Here is a 23,413-nt window from a genome sequence, read left to right as displayed (position 1 = left end):
ATGCAGCTTGTTGATTTTGGTTTTGCAGAGCAATTGATTCACCTGAGTGGAGTATATGATACAACAATATACTAGCATACGTGTAGGGTAATAGACAATTGTAGGCATCACAACATGAGCAGGTACAATAATGCTACATTTCTTGCTCAAAAAGCTAGTGAGAAACACATCATCTTGCAAACTAGGAGCAATCCACAGACGATTAAGTATTCATGTTAGCTATGATTCTATCCTAGAGTCAAAAAGGAATACATGTGGGAAGGACAAATTGTGTCAGAAGAGCACCTATGTAAAAATAAAGGCAGATCAATTATAGAGACAACAGAGAGACTTAGCGATTGTCATAAATATAATATAAAAGCAATAAAAATAATTTATATCAAACTATGAACAGAGAAGGAGTTCAGTCATTATGTTCAAACATGCCCGAAGTTGAGCATGGTGGACACTGGCCGGAGGCTCCACGTAGTTTTCTCAGGCTATGAATTTCTACCCAGACGGAAAAGTCGGCTCATGCGAGAAGTCGACTTTGTCGCTGGCTCTTCAGCTGTTGTTTTCTTGGAGGCTTTTTGTTGCACCTTCCTTTCGCGCTTGTGTGATAGCTGTTCAATGCGTCTGTAACAGTGCACAAATCAAATATTAGATGAAGATCAGAATGTTTAATAGCAAAAAGGTATCAATCCTGATGGTTGCATTTTAATTTCAGTCATCCTATGACTAGATAATTGTCATTACTCAAAGTCTAATACAGATGATTGCTAGCTGGTGGTACATTAGCGATGTCAAATCTTCCTGCACCACTTCCTCTCAGTTGGTATAGAAAACATCCCACACAATTTCGTTTCACTCAATAAAACGTGAGATAATTTGGTTGCTAGATCTAACCAGGCCTCTTTAAATTTCTCATCATATCATATAGCTACGGAAGAGCTCCCGAAGGTTTCGACCTAAAGATTACTGGAAACCTAGCATCTTATCTTTTGTCTTTAAGCCAAGTGCTGATGTGACGGAGCTTAGCCATTTTTTGTCTCCAAGAAAAAGGTAGATTGTATTGCAGTGGTTACGTTACCATCTTTTGTTTTCTCACTCGAAATTCCTGAGAGCAAATTGTTTACCAAAGTTACTCATGGGCTTCCTGGAGTAGTCGACGAAGTCTCTGAATTTGCTGAAATATTTAAAAACTCGAAAAAAGTATTTTCACAACCGCAATATGTTGTTTTTGATGCGCAGATTTTGGATCGGTATTCCGAGCTCCAAATGAACGCAGACGTAGTTCATGGTTACCTATGTTACACCCCTTCTTATGAAACATGTACAAATCCATGGTTTGGTGGACAGTAGACACTCCTATAACATATACCTCCTATAATATAAATTCCAGTTAACGTAGCGGTTTTATAAAAGTTTTTGCTCCGTATTGCGTAACAATTTCCATATAATGTAAAGCGTATTAGTGCAAATGTTAGGGTGTCGGTCTATCAATCTGAATGTTACGAGTTTTAGTCTCATTAAAACCGATGTTTTATCCTAACCTTTAACCCTGGCTTTCAATTAACAGACAGACATCCCTCTGAATATAGAAAATATATTCTTTATCGTGTTTTTTAGACATACACTTTTTTTCTTTTATAGACCTTACTGTCTATAAAAAAGTGAACAAAATTGATTTCAATCGACATTGAAGGGGCGCACTCCTATCAAATTAACGTTAAATTATCGTTATCACGAGTCCTAAGCCAAGTGATAAGAAAGAAGAGAAACGCTGTCAATACAAACCAACAATACTACAATACTGTACGGTCACTAAATTAAAAAGTAGTCTTTTTTCTTTATTGATTGACCAAAGGGGTGAGTTTGGAAAGACCTTGGAACAGACTAGGCAGTTTACACGTAGTTTAATAAAAATATAATGTAAAATCCCTTTAATATAAATGTGCTCGGAACGGATAATTTATGTTGTAAGAGCATCTACTGTACTTGTTATCTATTCTAATAAGATCTAGGTGGCGGTGGATTCAGCGACATAGAAAACCGATCCAACAAAAACACTAAACATGCTCAATGCCTCATTTGCCATATGTGAATAAGCCTTAATAATTTCCAGGCGCATACTTTTCCAAATCCTCGATATTCACTAAGATGGAGTCTTGCTGCATGTGCAGTTCATCCCTGGCTACAGCTATTTCCATGAGCTCCTCATTTAACCCTGTAAGTACCAAAGAGATGTTCAGCACTAAGCCAGTTTTCATAAGCATCTTCATAGCAAAGGTCAACACTACATACAAATCTTTACAAGGTTGACAAGCGTAAAATAGATCTACCGACAGAACCAGGCTACAGATGGCCAAAATGATGACATCAGTGAAACAATTATACTCTCCAACCAAAGTCAAGCATTGTGTCGGTATCACTAACAGCCATTTAGTTGGCTCTGTAGGTTAAGATAGCTGACAAGAGGAGAATGACTCCCATATGTAACATGGCTGACTGGAATATACTAGAGACACACAGGTGGAAAATGTCAGCAACTTACGTTCAATTTCATTCTGCATGGCGTTATAGACGACTTGAAGCTGTGCCAAGGACAAGGATTCCAGACGTTTTTTATTTAATGTCATCTCTCCCTGACTTCTGAATGTTGAGATTCCGAGCTATTAATGTAGATAAATAAGACAAGATCTTAATAAAACTGAGAGTTGTGTTCTCGGAGTGCAGGAGTAGACAACACATGGAAACATGTTCAATGACATGTGATGTCATTTGTGCGATTTGTTGATGTTGCTAAAAGTGAAACACAGCTTTTTTTTGTTTTGACACACAACTATTACATTTTATGTAGTCAATAACCTACATGCTAGTAGGTCATTTCTCAATGGCTCCCTAGGTAATCATTTTTAATGAAAGCAAGAATGCTCCTAACCATTCTAGCAATTTGGGACGGTTCTTCCGACTTCTTTTCTACCTCGATGAGCTTCTTCGCGATAGGTCCAGCCTGCCAAACAAGCATTGCAATAGGTTGATCACACGCGCAACTGACATAAAGGTGAAATATTAAAGATTCCTTTGTTTTGGTCATTACTACAAACAACAGTGTCGCAGAAATACAGGAACAGACAACTCTGTATGTTTGTTGATAGAATAATAGAATGGCTCACATGGTGGCCATAAAGATGAAGTGACAAATAATGGAAATCTTAACAGCGTTGTAGGTGAAACTAACAAAGATCTACCAGATCTGCTATAGAAACCTAGCAGACAATGCTTATGCCTAGCAGGCATCCTACTGACACCTACAGTCATCCTACAGATACTAGTAGACAAACTATTGACACCTAGCAGAAGAGGACAATCACACGCTAGATGAAGTTACTGTAACTATAATACATGGCCAAGGACATCATCATCTCACTTTTTGGTACCTGTATGTAAGCAATTGTTGCCTGATCGTGCAGTCTTTGCTGCTTAGTGGCCAAATCTGTTTCAGAGTTATCTCCCCCGGCAGCACAACTCGCAGCCTACAAGACAGCATGATACTAAGTGTAATGTGGAACACAAACTTCAAGCGATGTGACATACTGTGATTCTTCACTAATCGCAGCTGGTAGGACCAGAACTGACCGGAAAAAAGAGAAAAACAATGAAGTAGTATCAGTATCAGCCTTCCCATTTTTGATGCATTAGATAAACTGCAGAGAATATGTTGTGATGCAGTCGGTCTAAAAACAGTTACAGCGGTTACTAGCGGTAAGCCAGGGTTTGCCCTGCATTTCTCTCATTTTCAATCAAATAGTCGACAGATGGATGTCTAAGGGGCTGGTTCTCCGGAACCAGGTGGAGTTTTGAGACCAAATATTTTAGTGACCTGGTGGATGGTATGGAGGCATGGTCAAGTCTAGATGAAATCAGCCAAAAAACGTAGAAACGCATAACGTTCTTGTCTACTGACAAACACAAGGAAAATGTGCAATTTATTAATATAGATATTACAAATATTTGATTCGTGTATTTTTTACCTAAAACCAATGGTCTAGGCTAGGTTGCTTGTTCATCTTTTTAACGGAAGTTGATGCAAGGAGATCTCGTGGCTAATGATAAAGAATAAGCGAGTCCAGCTTTGTTTGTTTCCTCACTTTAGGGCTCAATATAAAACTATACAAATAGCTTGAGTTGATAAAAGTTTGAACAACTGTCAAATCTATGTTGACTCAGCCCTTTCCCTCCATGTCGCGCATGATAGAATTGCAGCTAAAAAATTTCATAATAAACCGAGGCTCTGAAAGCGAGATACAAGACAAATTTGAGATATGAGCATACGAGATGTGACGATGCAGCCACTAGCTGATCAAGAATTCGGGAGGCTGATTATGAGATTAGCATCGCTCAATCCTTTCCGTAGGACCAGTTAGAAAATGCTTTAAAAAGAGTGGCTAAAAATGAAGATGAAAGTGAGCCAGAAAACGAGGCCAAAAGAGTCACGCTGGAAAAAGAAGAAAAGCAAACTGAAAATAAAAGCAAAATTAGAATTGGTGTCCCGGAAGATTAAACCTTATTTTAAAGTGTATAAGTATGATAAGTTAATTTAAGTTAAATTTAATGTTTATGTTAGGTAGTGTCACAAAATTGTAGCGTACCGAACGGGTTTTTGTCAACTCCATCTCACATCGCCGGCAACCACTACCGTCTGTTTCGAAGGTAATAACCCCATACAGTACTGTACATAGCAATGTTACATGTTGTTGCAGATCATAACCACTAGATAGGTATTTGTTACTTTGTGAACATAGCTGGTAATTTATAACAATTAAAACACGTTTTCCATAGCAATATCCTGTTTTAGGTAAATTTTTACAAAGATGGAAACAAATTAATCTAGGTAAAATTTGTATTTGCAACTTGTATAGGAAAAATTGATTTGAGATAAGGGAAAATTGACATACGAGCGCAGTCCCTGAATGCGTTAAGCTTGCAGGTCGAGGTATGAATGTATAGCATTGAAAACCATTCCATCTTATTAACCATTTCGATGCCATAGATGCATAATTGCGACTTTCCCAGCAATTGCGTATTAAGTTCATTTTATTATTCGTTAACAATACAACCCACGGTCATTAGGACTTTCAAGATGTTGACAACATAACCCACGGTCTTTAGGACTTTCAAGATGTTGACAACATAACCCACGGTCTTTAGGACTTTCAAGATGTTGACAACTTTGTTCAAAGATATCTTTATAAAATTAGCCTAAAATAACGAAGCAATTTTAAACTTGTGTTTGAGAACTACTAACCTAAAAACGAACAATTTTTGTGTGAGTTCATTAAGTGCCGCGCGCGAGTCAGAAAACAGGTAATTACTTATGTTGATGACATTATAGCCAATTCAGATTTAGATTTTTGTGATTATACAGATAATTAAAGTAGCAGCAGTGACTCTGATAGTGGTGAACGTAATAGTTTTGTAAAAGTAAGGAACATTGTGGAGGATCGTCTAAGCTTCGTAGTGATCGCTTCACATAGCTTCGTCATCGCACAAAGTATAAATATATTGAATTTTTTGCATAGTTAAAACGTTGGCAAAATAAAATATGTTACAAAAAATGATCTAGATAAAGTTTGAAATTGAAAAAATATTGTATACATATCATGAAGCATTGTCGGCAATTTTCGGTAAAATGGCTGGCACTAGGCCGATAGCTAAATTTGTACATGGATGGCACTGAAAGGGCTAAGGTCTATATATGTTCGGTTAATTAATAGAAAAAAACAAGACTTAATCCACGTATGCACATCTATGATAAGTGCCTGACCTCGTCATTGCAGTCATTCATATAAAGCTCCATAGCGTTATTGTATGCTCGATAGGGTTTAGATTGGGACCTAGTGTACGCGTCTCCGTATAATCCTTCAGTTGGTGTGTTCATTGCTAATCTCTTTCTCACATCTTCTCTGTGTGCATCCTTCACAGACTACAGGATACAGCCAAGCGTTGGTTACAATGGGAAACATATTTTCCAATCTAAGATTATCGACCATATGTTGACCAGGTATGTGCACTATGTGTCACCAAGGACAGCAGGCTGCAACATATGCACATACTCAAGTCATTAACACATCTATTACCGCTTATAAGCATTTGTTAGATCATATCCTTTGAGACATGTAGTTACTATGAACAACCATGTCTCAGAAATACAGGAAAAGACAACTCTGTATGTTTGTTGATAGAATAATAGAATGACTCACATGGTGGCCATAAAGATGAAGTAACAAATAATAGAAATCTCAACAGCGTCTTAGGTGAAACTAATAAAGACTTACCTGATCTGCTATACACACCTAGCAGACAATGCTTATGCCTAGCAACCGCCCTACTGACACCAAGAAACCACCTTACTAACACCTAGCAACCACCTTACTAACACCTAGCAACCACCTTACTAACACCTAGCAACCACCTTACTAACACCTAGCAACCACCTTACTAATACCTAGCAACCACCTTACTGACACCTAGCGGAGACCCTACTGAGACTTAGCGGACACGCTACTAACACTTTTCCAACCAATCAGCAACACTTGATAGTTTATCCAACCAATCAGCAACACTTGATAGTTTATCCAGCCAATCAGCTACACTCAATAGTTTATTCAACCAGTCAGCAACACTTGATAGTTTATCCAACCAATCAGCTACACTCAATAGTTTATTCAACCAATCAGCAAAACTTTATAGTGTGTCAGGCCAATCGGCAACACTTTCTAGTTTGTCAGACCAAACAGCTCAATGGTAAAAGTTGAACATTGAAGTGAGCTGCAAGTAAATTGAGTAGCTGGGCTGTCATCATGTAAAAAGGAAGCCTTAGTTCCTGAGCAACGCAACCTTTTTATATAAAGAAAATAAGGAATAACCTAGTAAAAACAGAACCATGGACCAATTATTGAGCGTGTTTCTTCGTTGAAAGAAGCAAGCCATTCATATAGTTTATCCATCCAGGCAACCTATTATAGTTTATTCAACCAATCAGCAACACTCTAGTTTATCCAACCAATCAGCAACACTTTAGTTGCTGCAAGTAACAACACCAAACAGCTAAATCTTAAAGTTGAACATCGAAAAGAGCTACAATTAGATTGAGTAGTTGAATTATTGATCACCTATTGATTACCTATTGATTACCTTGGAGTTACTAGATGACCGTAGAGAGGAAGAATGGCTGTGATTAATGCTCCGCTCTAATTCAGTCCACTCAAGCTGCGGTAAGGTTATTTCAGACTCCTACAATCAGACACATTGTCGAATGCTAACAACACAGGGCAGTCATGAAGCAGAAAACTACAAGCTCTGTAAGGTGAATAACACACATTGGACTATAATATAACCGTTTACCGGGAGAGTTCATTTACTAAAACGTTCATCAGTAACACATCTTGAAAATCAGTTCAAATTTCAACTGAAACTCGAGAGTCACACAAACATTTGTTAGTTTGGAGTGGGTATAATATACGCAAAGGAACTCACATAGAGCACTCTGTAACATGGAAAGTACAAACGCACATAAAGCACATCAGTAGCCTATTGATGTCTAAAGAAACTATGATTATTTACTGGTTTTATATAATCGACAATATATGTTCTGTTAATCCTTATTTTGTTGAAACTAACGCCGGCGAGATAAGCAGCAGGGATATCAAGAATTATTTTGTACAGCACAGTGACCTCCCCCACACTCCTAAGAGTTATAAATGAAAATATTTTCCGAAGACCAGAGTTTGATAACCTTTTACATTCCATCTATCAATTTAGCTAACTCTTTCACAACGAAAAGCCTTTCCAACGGCTCGCCTTGGTACCTATACAAAAACATTGATCATGGATCAGAGTTAAACATATCCACCAACAATTTTATTTTGCCCCAATAAATTTAGGATATTGCATTATCATTTTGCCAAAAACAACAGACCCTCTAGTTTTCTTTTTACTCAGAATTCATAGGAAAATATCGCGGTTTCCAAATCTTTTTTATTTTCACTGAGGGATGGATGAAAAGAAAAATTGCAAACAGCGACCTAAATGTATTTCTGTAAATAAAACTCTTTAATATTGGCCTCAGATAGGTATTTCTGGTAACTCTATTTTTATATTAGAGAATGTGGGTCCGCATTTTGGTCAAACTGTGAAAAGGATACCATTTTTTCTTTCGCAGCCGGCTTTTCGTTAAACAAAAAACAGATTTTAAACATGACTGTTGTTTGTCAAATGTATTGATTCTAGTGCAGAATTTTCTGCTGATTCAAGAGAAAACTTTAAATTGAAGCTTTATGACAGAAACTAATAGCTTCTATGGCAAAAATACTGAGTGTACAGCAGCAATATTTCCAACTTACCTTATTAGATGCATTAACATTGCTGGTAATAGAACGAGATTCTGCACTTGGACTGTTGTCACTGCTGGAGGAGAGACTGCTGCCGTAGGAACTGTAAGATATATGAACAAAGTCAGCAATGATAACAGCGAGTGGCTAACGAGATGCAGTCTAGCGCAGACGATATTGAGTAGAGCACGCTGAGTATCCATTCCTTCACTAACTCGATTGATCACCGTTGATAATATTCAATTAGCACAGAGTCTCTCCGATATGGCAGCGTATGAGCTTTCAAGGTAATTATGAGGGCAAATCAGGAAGTCAAGTTCCTTATCTCATTCCCTAAAGAGCGTAAGTGGATAGATTAAAAAGCGGGATATTAAATTAGAGTGATTTCAATCGTCGTCGGTAACAAATGCACACTGCGTGTACATTCCGTTGTCATCTGTTTGAGCTGACTTAAAAGTTGAAACATTATCAACCAATCATCTCCAAAGAGTCAACAACCTAAGAACTGGTAGAAATACACTCAATAAATAATATCTACATTTGATAGTAAGTAGAAACTTTCTTTCCAAATGATGCAAATATGGTAGCATGAGCAATGCATATATACACGCCGTTGAGCACTTAACCTGCCATGTAGTGTATTTGCAGGAGGTCGCTACAAGTTGATCAATCTCTGCTATGAGATTTACAGATTATAGATCGAAAAAAGTGATACCTTTCTGCGCTAACAAACACCTGAAATATTAGAATCTCTAAAAGCCAGATAGCAGATCATCCTAATAGTTAATACCTGTCTGTAAGGGGCGTCGCCTTGTGGGCATTAAATGGCAAGACATCATCAAACTGTCTCTTCAAATCGGCAAATTCCTGAGCTTTATTTAATAAAAGATTCTTTCTCCTGCATTCAGGGTTCGCTTTTGCCCCCTCACAGCTTGTGTCTGACTCCACACCCTCACCGCTTGCGTCTACCTTCACCCCCTCACAGCTTGTGTCTGCCTCCACATCCTTACCCCTTGCATCTTCGTTCACCTCCTCACAGCTAGCGTCTACATGTAATAGTGAAATGCTGGTCAGCCAATGAGGATACCGATAAAAATGAAATAAAAACATAATGCTGGCTACAGATGATCGATAAAGGAAATTTCAAAGCTCGGGGATCTCAGTACACGTTTATTAGTAGGAATCGAGAGTTCCCTGTCTTTTTACGATCATCAACATAATAAATATCATGCGTAAGTAACCACATAATGGTAAGTGCACAAATAATGTTAATAACAAAACTGCAAATCGCAGCAAAAATGAGGCGACAACTTGTGTACAATAAATAGCAGAGAAAAAGACTAAAAACTGTACTTAGACAGTAACTAAGTGAGCTTATAAACTACACTCAAATATATTAAAGGTAACAGAGTATTTCTACCCAAATGAAGATGACAACTCCTAATATGATACTGGCCGGAAAAATATCGCGGCTGTCACGAACATTCAACTCCTCTGTATTAATTTTCATAGCATTTGTTGGCTTTCTCATACTGGAATTCATGGTAGAGAAACAGACAATTAAATTAACATAAAACTTATGCGTGTATACACATTCCCACTCGATACACAACGGCTTACAGGAGTTGGCCTTTCGAGTTCACCAGAACTAGCAAGGTTCCTTATAGCATGTGTAATGGTGTAATGGATGCATATCATATACTTTTACTCAAGCATTATATTTACTATATATTTATATACATGTATTTTATTATTGGGTGTTACGTGTCCATCTGTTTTTTTCTGTCACAAAGCAATCTATTTCCTGATTGGCACAATGATTCTATGACTTCAGAAGGTTGATGATTAGCTCAGTTAGTTAGAGAGTTAGTCTAATAAGCTGAATGTCCAGGGTTCAAGCCCCATATTGGTCAACACTTTAGTCATCTTATTAATTGCATGTACAGAATTGTGTGATTATATGAAGGTTGGCAGATTTAAAACAATTGCTACTGTAACACAACAATAAAATGCTTTGACATCCATACTGCACTTTATCATTTCTGATAATTTGATGACATTTGTAATTTTATTAATAACATCTGTGAGACGTTTAAAACGAATTGTAAAATAAGCTGATTTCACACTGAAAGAATTACAATGCAATGGGAGTAATCTGTCTATCGAGGAACAATCATCCAATGAATCAAATTAACAAATTATTTCTGATTGGTCAATTAGAAAGGCCTGTTAATGGAGAGAGCGGTAGCTATCATTTAAATTAACAATGGTAATAAGGGAGAACATTTGGGCTAATCCTTAATGTTTTCATTATAATTATACGTGTTAAAGGTGTCATCCAAGCATATGAATGCTTTAATAGTGCACCATACGGGATTGTACTATACTTTCTACACCTGTTCACTATCTACTTGCAGTAGTCTACAAGATAACAGAAAATACATTTGTAAAATCAGTAGTATTCCATCTACCTGTCAGAGAATGAAGTTTCTTAAGTTGTCTCCTCTTGTATGCTCGCCATGCCCTCTGGATTCTACAAGCCAAACTCTATGACATGAGAGGGTAGCAGTTTGAGATAAATTGATTTATCTCTATTATCGTATAGAAACTATAAATTTATAGTTTTATATGTGCCAGTTACCCACATCAAGCCTCTTTAATACAGTTGTTTTATGTGTGCCAGTTACCCACATCGAGCCTCTTTAATACAGTTGTTTTATGTGTGCCAGTTACCCACATCGAGCCTCTTTAATACAGTTGTTTTATGTGTGCCAGTTACCCACATCGAGCCTCTTTAATACAGTTGTTTTATGTGTGCCAGTTATTCACATCAAGCCTCTTCAATACAGTTGTTTTATGTGTGCCAGTTACCCACACCAAGCCTCTTTAATGCAGTTTTTGTACTTTTTTTACTGTTTCTGATTTATAGCTTCATTTTTAGTAACGGTTACGACTAAACCTGGTGAGGTAAATAAATAAATTTGAATTTAATGACCATCGAAAACATAGTGGTTACACAGAGAAGCTAAACTCAGATCGCTTCTCTAGAAAGTAAAAATGGAACAACCTTAAAGATGTGGTTGCGTCAAAAAATTCGATTTAATGAAATTAAGACCCATAAAAGGCCAAAACATCAGCTACAATTTGATGCCATTTTTGTCTTTGTAGACCAGCCCTGTCTAGAGATATATGCGTTTGAATGAGGCCCTCTTTTAAAAAGCTCACGTTCCAGCGGGTGCTTCTTTCGTGACGTCACAAGCAATATGTCTGAAAAGAAACCACGAGCGATAAATATGAGGTCGCTCCCTTAGCCAATCATCAGCGCGAAATCTTTATATAGGCCGTAATAAATGTTATCACTCGTAAAACGTGTTGTCTGTGATCTCAAATTTAGGGATTTTACTCTATTATTAAATCACATGGACATCGATATTTACTAAATTAATCAACAATGAATTACTCGATCGACACGTTTTATTGGCGAACAACATACATGTAATAATGTTATTGTAAAATTGCTGTAAAGTTACTGCGAAGGTGACTCCGAGTTTTCTTGGCATCAGGTAGTTAAAGTTCTACGGAGGAAGCTCGGAGAATGGAGGTAAATTTATCTTTTACTTTGAGTCGCCTATAGAGTTTCCTGTTGAGTTTACATTCAGATTATATTTCCCTGTTTGAGGCTAAAATGTAATTTCCTGCGCGTGCGAGATACGTATGTACAGTAAGTTCTTGACGGCTTCTTTTTAATCTTTAGCATCTAGCTATACAATGGCTTAGATTGATGAATATACTAAAGGTAATATTTTAGTACTCATTAATACATGTACTAATTAATAAAATTGTAACTTTTTGCTATCACTAATCATCGTTTTATATTTTTTTATCGGTTCACCTAGGTACATTCGCTTCAAATTTTCTGTGGCATCTTTATCTAGTAAATTAGATTTATGATTTGACATTAGATGTTCACTTTTCACTTGTAGAAAGTGAAGAAAATCGATTGATCAATGCAAATCTTTAATTTCCAGAACCAAAGCTTCGAATCATTGGCTTGGCGTACTTGTGCCTTTGTTAAACGTTTATTCATTTTTAAAATTACACTCGCAATCTATTTAACTCCCAATTTGGAAGCTGTCAATAGATACGCTTTAGAATGACATACCTATGAATGACATATATTTATTGCATTTGTTTTATTGATTACAGAATGTTTATGTCGTCCCACCAGCCGAAGAAGCTTTGTCAGTGTGGAAACTGCCATAAAGGGGGAAAGAGAGACTTGAATGTGTGCTGCATAAACCATGATGTTCTGTTTGAGTTTGCTGCAGTAGATGAATTTGTCTTATTGTATCAGCTAAAACTATGTGAGTGGCCACGACTTGATGAATATTTTTAATAAAAGCTTTATGCCGAGATGAAAATATTTTTGCTTGTAAAAATTATATAATAAAATAATATTGTTGAAGATAATGTAAAACATGATTTGCAGAATATTGTAGTGAATTGCATATGGTATATGGATGTCCGCAGAACTGGAGAATGTGAGTTCAAATCCAGTTTGCAGCAGACTTCTCATTCTTCAAACTCTATCCCTATCTATATTGTTTTCAAAGACACGGCTTGCTTATTTCACTTCGGTAGTATTCGGTAAGAATACTACTAGTAAGAAACTAGTACGTAGACGGTGTAGGCAATGATATACAGCCCCGCCCCAAGGATAGGTGACGGACATAATGTAGGCGGGACTTATGGGAGGCTGTATATCGTTAGTATGGGTAGCTGCGGAACTGTGCTAATACAAAGACCTCGTTCTACATAGTTAGCTTGACAGAATTACCGTAGACCGGTAGAATTGGTAGTCGGTACCCAAAGTTTTACACAACATTTGGAGAAAGTGAGTAGAACAAATTTTCAATTTTCGTTATTTGAGGCCTTTGAAACATTCATAATAATGCATCTGTAGCTGGATTTAAAATTTTATTCTAGCCAACATGAGCAAATACAAAATAAGATATATGCCAATACAGCCGCGTAAGACTAGACTTTTATCGCAAATAGCCGATGTGAATACGAGAAATAGAGACAGGTTGTATAACGCGTGACATCATTTTGGGCAAGTCTGGGCAAGTTTTTGTGGCCTAAGCGTTTTTACCGCGATCAGACTTTTTCGATTTTAATCTTCAAATATCTTGGCGATGAGATCGCGTAACACAACAAACAACATATCAACTGATAGAGAAAAAAATGCTTTCTTTTAAGATCAACTCAAATTTGACGCAACCACATCTTTAAGCCTTAGGTCTACATGGAAGTACCAATGGCAAATTTAAAAGACAAGTACGCCAACGGTATATTACCAGATGAATGCATATGTTGGTCAGTATAAGGAAAATTACATTTGAGCTTGTTTCAATGATGCAAAGAACCCTTACAAGAAAGAATGCTAAGTTTGGCAAGACTGTAATAAGCACTTATTTATAGTTAATTCAACCAATAGCAACACTATAGTTCATCCAATCAAGCAGCAACACTTTCTAGTTCATCCAATCAAGCAGCAACACTTTCTAGTTTATCTAATCAATCAGCAACACTTTCTAGTTTATCCAATCAATCAGCAACACTTTCTAGTATATCCAATCAATCAGCAACACTTTATAGTTCATCCAACCAATCAGCAACACTTTATAGTTCATCCAACCAACAACCCTAAAGCTGAACATTGAGGAGATACGAAAATGTCACCAAATGGTAAAATGAAGCTATTTTTTTAATTCTATTCCTTCCTTTTTAAATGTAAAGAATGAGCGGTAATCTAGTAGAAACAAGTTTTGAGCATGTTTATTAGTTGAAAGAAGCAAGACTCTGATGACACTGTAGTTAAATTCGCAATTACAGAAGTATTAGCAGAAATCCATAATCTCTCTCTAGAAGCTAGTTGCTTTCATGATGACAAATATTTTATAGAATACATGATTAAGTACATCAACAAAGGAACTGGAAGCATTATTAATGCCAGAGTAGGCGGTATTGAGGAATGTCAAGTGTTACAGAAAGACATTGAATATTGAATTGTTTATGGAAGCTGAGAATCAATAACTGGCATGAGATACATACTAACACACTTCATGTATGTGTGTCACTTTAAGTACTAACTAAAGGCAAACATTGCAAAATTTCGTAATTTTTTAATAGCTTCAATAATTCTACTATACATAATCTGTGGCTAAAAGATAACCATTTTGAACAAAAGTTTAAATTGGAATAGCTAAAGTATATGGTTATGTCGGGTGCTCCATTGGTATTCATAACGGATTTAGCCCAAAAATTTATGTAGAAAAAAATAAGATAAGGATGTTTAACCAGAGACCAGTCTCCGCAGTAAACTTTATTGGAACTTAAGAACTTAGGCAACAACAGCAACTAAACATGTTGTTATTTGTGCGCTCAGTCAGTTTTATTTCTATTTTGGTATCAGTCACTTTTATTTGTTCTTATTGATTTAATTTCAATTTATTTTATTCTTAAATTCTACTAAAGTTTACCGCAGAGACTGGTCTCTGGTTAAACATTTATATCTTCTTTTTTTTCTAGATAAATCTTTGGGCTAAATACCTTATGATAACCAATGAAGCGACTGACATAATATCGAAGCTAAGCTGCATAAACGGAAGTGAACAACTCCCTATAAGTGCAGCCGATGCATCAGGTACAGTGCGTATTGTGACAAGCTGTTGATTTGCTCGCTCCACTGATCGGGGGAGAACTTCACAAAAACAACAGTTTGTCAAGACAGGCTAATGGTTATGAGACATACTGAAGGCCCAAAACTGATATATTTGTTCCTTGTATATCATGTAGTACGATTGTCATGACTCACTATCTGACACTAGAGGTCAAGGATCTACACTATAACCACCTCTTACGTTATTATGTGGAATTGGTACAGTTTCTCTTTATTCTTGACAGCGGTCTCAGCATCCTCAAATTCAATTTCTAGTTTATGATTGGCTACCAACAGTTCACCTTCCTCAACCTGCCTCGCAGCCCGTGCCTTTCGATCTTCTTCCTCCTATAGCATTGAGAAGTTGCTAAGTGAAGCCAATAGCAACATCTGAGCATGACAATGGTGTGTTCTGATCATGAAAATGGTATGTTCTGATCATGACAATGGTATGTTCTGATCATGACCATGGTGTGTTCTGAGCATGATAATGGTGTGTTCTGTACATGACAATGGTGTGTTCTGAGCATGACAATGTTGTGTTCTGAACATGATCATGGTGTGTTCTGAACATGACAATGGTGTGTTCTAAACATGACAATGGTGTGCTCTGATCATGACAATGGTATGTTCTGATCATGACAATGGTATGTTCTGAGCATGACAATGGTATGTTCTAACCATGACAGTGGTGTGTTCTGAGCATGATAATGGTGTGTTTTGAATATGACAATGGTGTGTTCTGAGCATGACAATGGTATGTCCTGAGCATGACAATGGTGTGTTCTGTACATGACAATGGTATGTTCTGAGCATGACAATGGTATGTTCTAACCATGACAGTGGTGTGTTCTGAGCATGATAATGGTGTGTTTTGAATATGACAATGGTGTGTTCTGAGCATGACAATGGTATGTCCTGAGCATGACAATGGTGTGTTCTGTACATGACAATGGTGTGTTCTGTACATGACAACGGTGTGTTCTGAGCATGACAATGGTGTGTTATGTACATGACAATGGTGTGATCTGAGCATGATAATGGTGTGTTCTGAACATGACAATGGTGTGTTCTGAACATGACAACGGTATGTTTTGAACATGATGATGGGGTGTTCTGAACATGATGATGGTGCGTTCTGTATATGACAACGGTATGTTTTGAACATGATGATGGTGTGTTCTGAACATGATGATGGTGTGTTCAGATCATGACCATGGTGTGCCCTGTACATGACAATAGTGTGTTAAGAGCATGACAATGGTGTGTTTTGAGTATGACAATGGAGAGTTTCGATCATGACAATGGCGAGTGTGCGTGGAATATCTGCAGTAGAATCTGGCTTTTCTCTCACTAAATTTTCAAGCAATTGACAGAACTAAGATCTTGTCAAAGGAGAGTTGGTCCAATTCAAAACAAAACATTTTTTCCAGGTATTTTTTTCATTGAAGGGTACATATAGAAACACTATGGAATAGATCGAGTTATCTGTCAACAGTAAAACATGAAAAATAAGCAAATGCTTGATCTTATAAAAAATTGATTCGAATTGAAACCTATGATACGTTTCTTTTAGTTAAATTTCAATGCGAAAAAAGAGAGTTGAAGAGTTGTCATCTCTAAACAAAAGCATTTAGTCTGATAAAATAGATAAACAAATCGAGAATGCAGTCAGTATGCTTCTTTTAATATACTACTGATAATTTGACGAACTGACAAATGAAGCAAAGTTAAGCGACATAGAAGTGAACAATCAGGTTTGCATTTGAGTTCTGTTTGACAGTGAAAGCTTTCTTCTTTTTTGTTCAACTTCAATGAGAACATAACTTCCAAACTGTATTTGAGTGGTGTATCACTAAAAGCATGTTTTAATTTTGATGTCATTAAAGCGCAAAGTAGAGCGGAAATGGAATAGAGAAAAAAAGAAAAGATTTCAAGCGAGGAGTTGGAGATTAGGTTTATATTGTACCTTTTCAAATTGGTCATAAAGCATGCCGAGGAACTTGCCCCTGTCCACGTAGCCTCTGTAGTGCGACTGTATCACAATGGCAGCAGCTACTCTTTTGTCAATGGCATCCTGGGAAGGGACAAACAAAATATTCAGCAGCTTTCGAGGCTTAATCTGTTCTATTTATTCCTTCAATCCTGAATATTTTGACAGTTTAAATTTTACTCAAGAATTTGATACAATCACATTGTCACCCGGTATTTGAAGAGCTAGCCACAGTGGAAATGAGCTGAGTGATTATCCTAGGTTAGTACAATTGTGGAACTAGTAATGAGTGTTATTCAGTGTAACTGGGGTAATTCTACACAAAAATAGCCTCAGAGAGTTTGGCAGTAGGCAAACAGGAGTGACAAATCGGCAATAAAGACAACTAAGGCTCTGTGTTGCTCCCCGCTAAAAATGGCAGAGAGTAATTAACCATGTGAGTCATGATTTCAAAATGAGACATAAGAAGTATGATTGTCTTGGCTAGCAATGTCAGAAAGCATAACGAATTTGGTTGCAACAAGGAGTAGTTCACACAACTCTGTTGCAGAATGCAACCTGAAGGCAGCAATCAAACTGTAGTGTTCAGTAAGATAACTTTTACACGTTACGATGTAGGTATATACTTATATGTTGGAGTAATCATTTTGTTATGGTCACATGACCAAAATTATTGACCTCCAATCAGAGAGTTTTATCGTCTATGCTCAGATGAAGAATTATTAAATGAATTTGCTATTGATTCAACTTAAATCTGGAACTGTTTATTATTAAAAGCAGCTAGATACTATGCAAACGGGGGAGCAAAAAACTGTAAATTGTATTTTTTAAGATAACTCATAACACTGATAGCTAAGCGAGTTGTCACCAACCTGGTGGGTTTCAGGAAATATCTCCTTGGCCACAGTCGAGTCGAGTGCCTGTGTAATGTTAAATACAGCAATGAAAACCTATGGTATCATATCTACCTAAAATACGATGTTGAAAGTAACTGGTTGACGAACAACGTTGATGGTCCAGACCCTTAAAAAGCTTTACCATTTCTGCCAGATATGTGAAGGTAAAAATTTGTCAAGTTCTTTTCAAAGCTAATGTAAACTAGCCCATAAAACTTCCAAATGAATTCATTGTATTGGAAGACTATTAATTCAACTGCCACTGCATTTCTACCGTCATAGACTTGAATGTTCGGGATTGTCTTGCTTCACTTAATGTGTCATAGCTTGCAGCAGGCTCAATAGACTCGACCTCTAAATCAGCAGCGTCTCTCAGGCTTATCAGACTGTTGACGGCATTGTGATTGATCTTGTCCTTATCTCCCATTGATTGAAAATGATGAAAGTCAACCTAAATATATAAAAAGTTTTTCGCAATCTTTAAAATAATAATGCTCATCTCCACTCAGACATGCTAAGAATCTTTAGTTTTAACAATTTAGTTTTTAAATTTCAATTGAGCACACTAGGGCTCGCCGGATCTCATAATGTGAATACACAATATAGCACTAGAATCCACCACAAGATGACATTGGCATAGCAGTAACTTGGCTGAAAACAAGTTCTATGGTTGCTAATTTGGTCTGCATTCAAAGCTTAATCTAGATGAAAGTAACTGTTTATAAACCTACTACTACCATGAAACATTAAATTGTTCTATGAGCACTTGTATGACTACCCATAAACTTTGCGTTAGTAAGGAGCAGTCCAGACTAAGTACCGATAAATTAAAAGCCCCCTGATCATCACAAAATTCACACATGCGTAATCTTCAACAGCTTGAACTGCACTTACATACAAAGCACAACAAACTGCTCAAACTATGAACTAACTTGGAACTTGTTATAATTGAAACTCAAGTAATGGGGCATTTTAAAAATGAAAAGCAATAGCAGGTAAAATGTGGCGTTCTTGTAAACTATTTTCCTATGGTGAAAGACATGTCATAGTGAGTTAATTAAAAAAAACACAGTCAAATTTGAAAGGTCACATGTAGTATCGGAGTAGCCTATGCAATTACGTATAAGGAAACACATTTGTTTGTGTCAAAAATCGAGCCCTTATTATTTTGTGACTATTGCACTAAAAATGTTACAAATGTGCTAGAAATGAGACAAAATTGAGAAGTCGATGGAGAGCCTTCTCACAACATTTTGATCTCATTGTTGTTTTAAACTTATCATACCCAAATACAATTCAATATTGTTGGCATGCTTATAAGTCGTGAGTAAAGCAAAAATAATTAGGCAAAGAAATTACTTTCCAGTTACACAAAAAGTCGACGAATTTAATTGGCTGTACTCAAAGTAACACCATAAAAAACTAAACTAAAATAATGTAGAACATGCCATCGATCAGAATGAACAATAATTTAGGGTAGGTTTCTACATAAATGTATGTAGTGGCAAGACGTAGAACTAAAATTACTGTTAGGAAGTGTCACGGATCGAAAGCTATGTGCAATACAACAATCAAGAGCTGGTCGTGAGCTAAATACCGATCTAAGGTCAATGACGCTTAAAACCCGACGTAGTTCATCCGCGTCTGGTTCTTTTTGTCAACTAAATGAGCCAACTCGTTCTGAGAGAGCTTACAAACCAACTCAGTCGAAGCGGCCACAACCAACTCGCCATAACGGTAACCTACGAAGCAAGAGAGCGCAACTTTTGTATCTGTAGTTTTCAAAAAACTGTATGTAGTTAAAAATAGACATACCAGATATTTTACTCAAACTTCTTGAAAAAGTGAGTAAAAAGTTTGAGTGAAATTATTAATCCACAGATGATAGCTTAACAAACAGTTCTATGGAAAGTTTGACTGAATGATAGACGAATTATCATCTCTTTAGAAGCTTTGGCTGAATACTTCACAGAAGTACCAATTACTGTTGTTGCTGTGGCAATTAATGTTTAAACAATAATTATCTATCAATCTGCCACAGGCGTCCTTATCTGACATTATGAATATTGAAAAACTACATCTAACTCTCAACTTGAGTTTTATTCAGTTAGACTAACCGCCACCATTTTTAAAATCTCAGCCCCTCATATTTTCAAATTGTGTCATGTTATCAAGTCATCATCTCTTACATCAAAAGTCAACTGACTTTCTTTCAGGTACTCTCACTTTAATACATAAAACATCATTTTTATTTTGTCAAACTAATTCTATATCCTCTGAACTATGCATGTTTTTAAAGAACCTAAAAGATAATCAAATTATTGGGAAAGTTATCCTCTGATCTTCTCCCATATTGGAATCAAAAGATCGGTTTTATAGTTTAGCAGAGATATTAATTTACAGCTAGTGAGAATCCCTAAACTAATTGAAAATAACAAGTACAAGTAAGTATGTTGGTTGTCTACTCCTTCCTACTCTATCTGCAGCTGTGTTACTGCTCGTGATATTACTAACAGATTTAAATAATGTTCCTTTGCTGCACTCCAACCTTTAGACCAGGGATGACCAAATGATTTTAACGATGATCCACTACAGCCAAATCTGACGAATTAAAGATTCACAACGAGATGAAGATGTGCACTTTTCATTTTTACCATACAAATACATGCAATTATTTGTGTACATCTTAAAACAAAGTATCGAATACAATTTTAAGTCTTTATTTAGATACCTAATTTGACCAACAATCAGTGAACAAAGGTGCTGTTATAAATATGGCTGAGATCAGTGAGAAAAATGATGAGAGGGCTTTGACTTCACAGTACAATTAAAACGTGGTATCCTGCTACTAACAACAACTTGTACAAGTACATGAAGAGTATTAGTAAGTCACGTTCTATGATTGTTTTTCTCAAAAGTCATTGCTGAAAATGATGAATCACATAAGTGAGTTGAGGCAAAGCCAGTAGTCTTCTAGCAAGCCTAGTAGTTATTGGGTACTTTTCCAAGCTTACAGATGATGACCAAAACGTGTTTGGATGGGTGATAGAAATCTCATCTTCTTTAAGATCACACAGCTCCACCTGTATTTGAAGTACCAGTAATGCATACTCAGCTGTAAGTGAGGTTTTTTAAGTGCCGTTGACATCAATGGACATAGGATGTGACCCAAGGTCTATGACAGAACTGATTGCATACAATTCCTTGAACCTACTTGAAAACTCAGTGTTCAATTTTTCTAAAAATGTCACAAATTTTAGCAAATCAACATCACAGCAAGCTTCTTGAAGAATTACTTTTAAGCATGAGAAGTGAAGCATACTTTTGGCGACATCCAGATTGAACAACAATAATTGTTGCCTGAATGATTTCACTGTGGACCACATTTGAACAGCAGTGTGACCTTTGCCTTGTAGCATCAGATTCAAATTGTTCAGATGGGCAAAACAGTCAACAAGAAAAGCTAGATTGCACAAGATGATACCCTAGAGCAGACCTCTGCTTTGACTTTTTTCATTAAAGAAACAGTATTAACTCGCCACGAATGTCTCACAGCCTTCTCAACGCATTACCTTTACTCTATCATTTCAAATTATTATGTGAGAGTAAGTCATCGTATTCTGTGTCAATCTGATTAAAAATTCTCCCAGTTACAATGTTTTAGCGATGAGTTTGCTTTTAGTTTGTTGATTAGTTTCATCGAGTTAGTCATCATCTCTTGAAAGTCTCCTGACAGCTTGGCGCAGAGGACAGACTGGTGGAGGATGCGATGGATTTCTATCAGATCAGGGCAGTACTCGGCTCTCAATTTGCTGACAACACCTACAGAAGAATGAGTTTTATGTAAATTAGAATGTGTCATCATTTATTTATTTTGTCAAGCGATAAAGATATAAGAACAAACCTCTTTCCATTATTAGTGCAATAAGATAAACAAACCTGAATACTACGTTACTATTGAAATTACCTTGGCATGCTCCAATCATGGCTGGTGCACCATCAGTTTAAATAGCGCATATCTTCTGAATTGGCAACTGAAGCTCCTCAAGTTTTTCTATGAGCTTATCATCTATCGCAGCAACAGTGGTATTACCTTTGAGAGTTAACAGCGCTAGCAGTTCTTCAATAAAAACTCCATTGTAGAAGTACCTGAACATATATAAATAGCAAGTAGTCAGTTGTACTTAGGCCGGTTCACACTATATCGCCATTCGTCAGCGTTTCCCTTTCGGCATTCATCGTCGATTATATGAACCATGAATTGATAGCATCGATGAAGCATTGCGGACACGTCGGAAAAGTTTGCAGTTGTCAAACTTTCCTGATATTTCGCCGAGCGTCGATGATCGCCTTTCAAATGTGAACAATTTCGATGATAGTAATTCATGGTCGCTGATAGAGTGATTTTTCCTATCTGTTTATGATAGTAGCTGAGGGACTAGTTTTTTATTTTAGCACGCGAAAAGAAAGAATTTTCTTCGCAAAAATTAAAAAGATAAATGAAAATACTACGTCATGGAGTATTTCCTGATGCAAACGCGGATGAGTATATATTTATATATGTGAGTATGCTTTTGAGTATGCTATTTATATATGTGATAGTTTGAACATGGTTATCATCAACGATCACCAAAGTATTGGGACATCAAATACTGTTTAGTCCATCAAATCCTTGACATGTCAATACATCTGCTCATGCAAATATTTCTGGAAAGTGGCAAAGATTCCATGCTCGCAATCACTTTTTTCGTGCTTGTGGTGTATAAACAAATGTACTCACATGAGGTTGAAGCAAAGAAGGAACCTGTCTTCTCCTTCACTAGCCTTTATACTCTTTCCTCTACTGCGTCACTACTTGTTACTGACTTCTCATTCAACTTCTCGTAGCTAACTGTAATTGTCATGACCTCAGGCATAAGCGTAGCCAGGGGCCCATAAACCGATTATACAACATGACCACTCTTTTGTTTCAGGCCTAAAATCTTCCATAAATACACATGACAAGATATACACGTGAACTTATTCGGTGGCTCACCTTGCTGGCAGGGTTCTCCTTACTCCTTACAATTGATTCATCAACTCGTCCAATCACTATCACGCTCCTGTACTGCCGCCGTCTTTGCCAGTACTACACTCTGTACTTTCCACGTCTCTGGCCCCCCTTTACTCTCTGCTCCCCTCCACGTCCTGCACTGCCACCATGACCTCTGTCACCACCGTTACCGCCAACATCTCAACCAACACTTCCACTAACTTCGACTAGCCCAGAAACTCGTGGTTGGGTCAGCAATGACTCCTCAACATCAGGTTCCTCCCTTCTATCTTCACCATGCTTTCCTCACCGAAGGGAGACTTGACAGGCATCCTGTGGTTGGTCTCCACCTGGGCTGTAACCAGCTGCACAGGGAATAATGATGGGTACCGGTACAAC

At 37.0% G+C, this 23,413-nt stretch overlaps 1 protein-coding gene across 2 annotated transcripts; it reads right to left on the bottom strand.

The window, feature by feature from the left end:
• Positions 1-90: 90 nt before the first annotated feature.
• LOC137406187 (IQCJ-SCHIP1 readthrough transcript protein-like) lies at positions 91-21,499 on the bottom strand. 2 transcript variants are annotated; one of them, XM_068092720.1, is made up of 15 exons: positions 21,491-21,499; positions 18,257-18,328; positions 17,959-18,006; positions 17,063-17,170; positions 15,296-15,441; positions 10,844-10,905; positions 9,163-9,418; positions 8,385-8,475; positions 7,177-7,275; positions 5,807-5,965; positions 3,420-3,515; positions 2,921-2,992; positions 2,534-2,651; positions 2,113-2,206; positions 91-615 (listed from the first exon to the last, which is right to left on the bottom strand). In XM_068092720.1, exons 1-15 carry the CDS (start codon positions 21,497-21,499, stop codon positions 480-482), a joined length of 1,566 nt encoding a protein of 521 aa, XP_067948821.1. In that variant the 3' UTR covers positions 91-479. The 2 variants fall into 2 exon arrangements, with proteins under 2 accessions (XP_067948821.1, XP_067948820.1); XM_068092719.1 differs by lacking the exon at positions 21,491-21,499 and having other exon boundaries at positions 18,257-18,428.
• Between the last annotated feature and the right edge of the window lie 1,914 nt (positions 21,500-23,413).

The sequence above is a fragment of the Watersipora subatra genome, chromosome 10 (assembly GCF_963576615.1).
Source record: "Watersipora subatra chromosome 10, tzWatSuba1.1, whole genome shotgun sequence".
Classification (NCBI taxonomy): domain Eukaryota; kingdom Metazoa; phylum Bryozoa; class Gymnolaemata; order Cheilostomatida; family Watersiporidae; genus Watersipora; species Watersipora subatra.
This window is presented reverse-complemented; position numbering and strand designations above follow the sequence as displayed.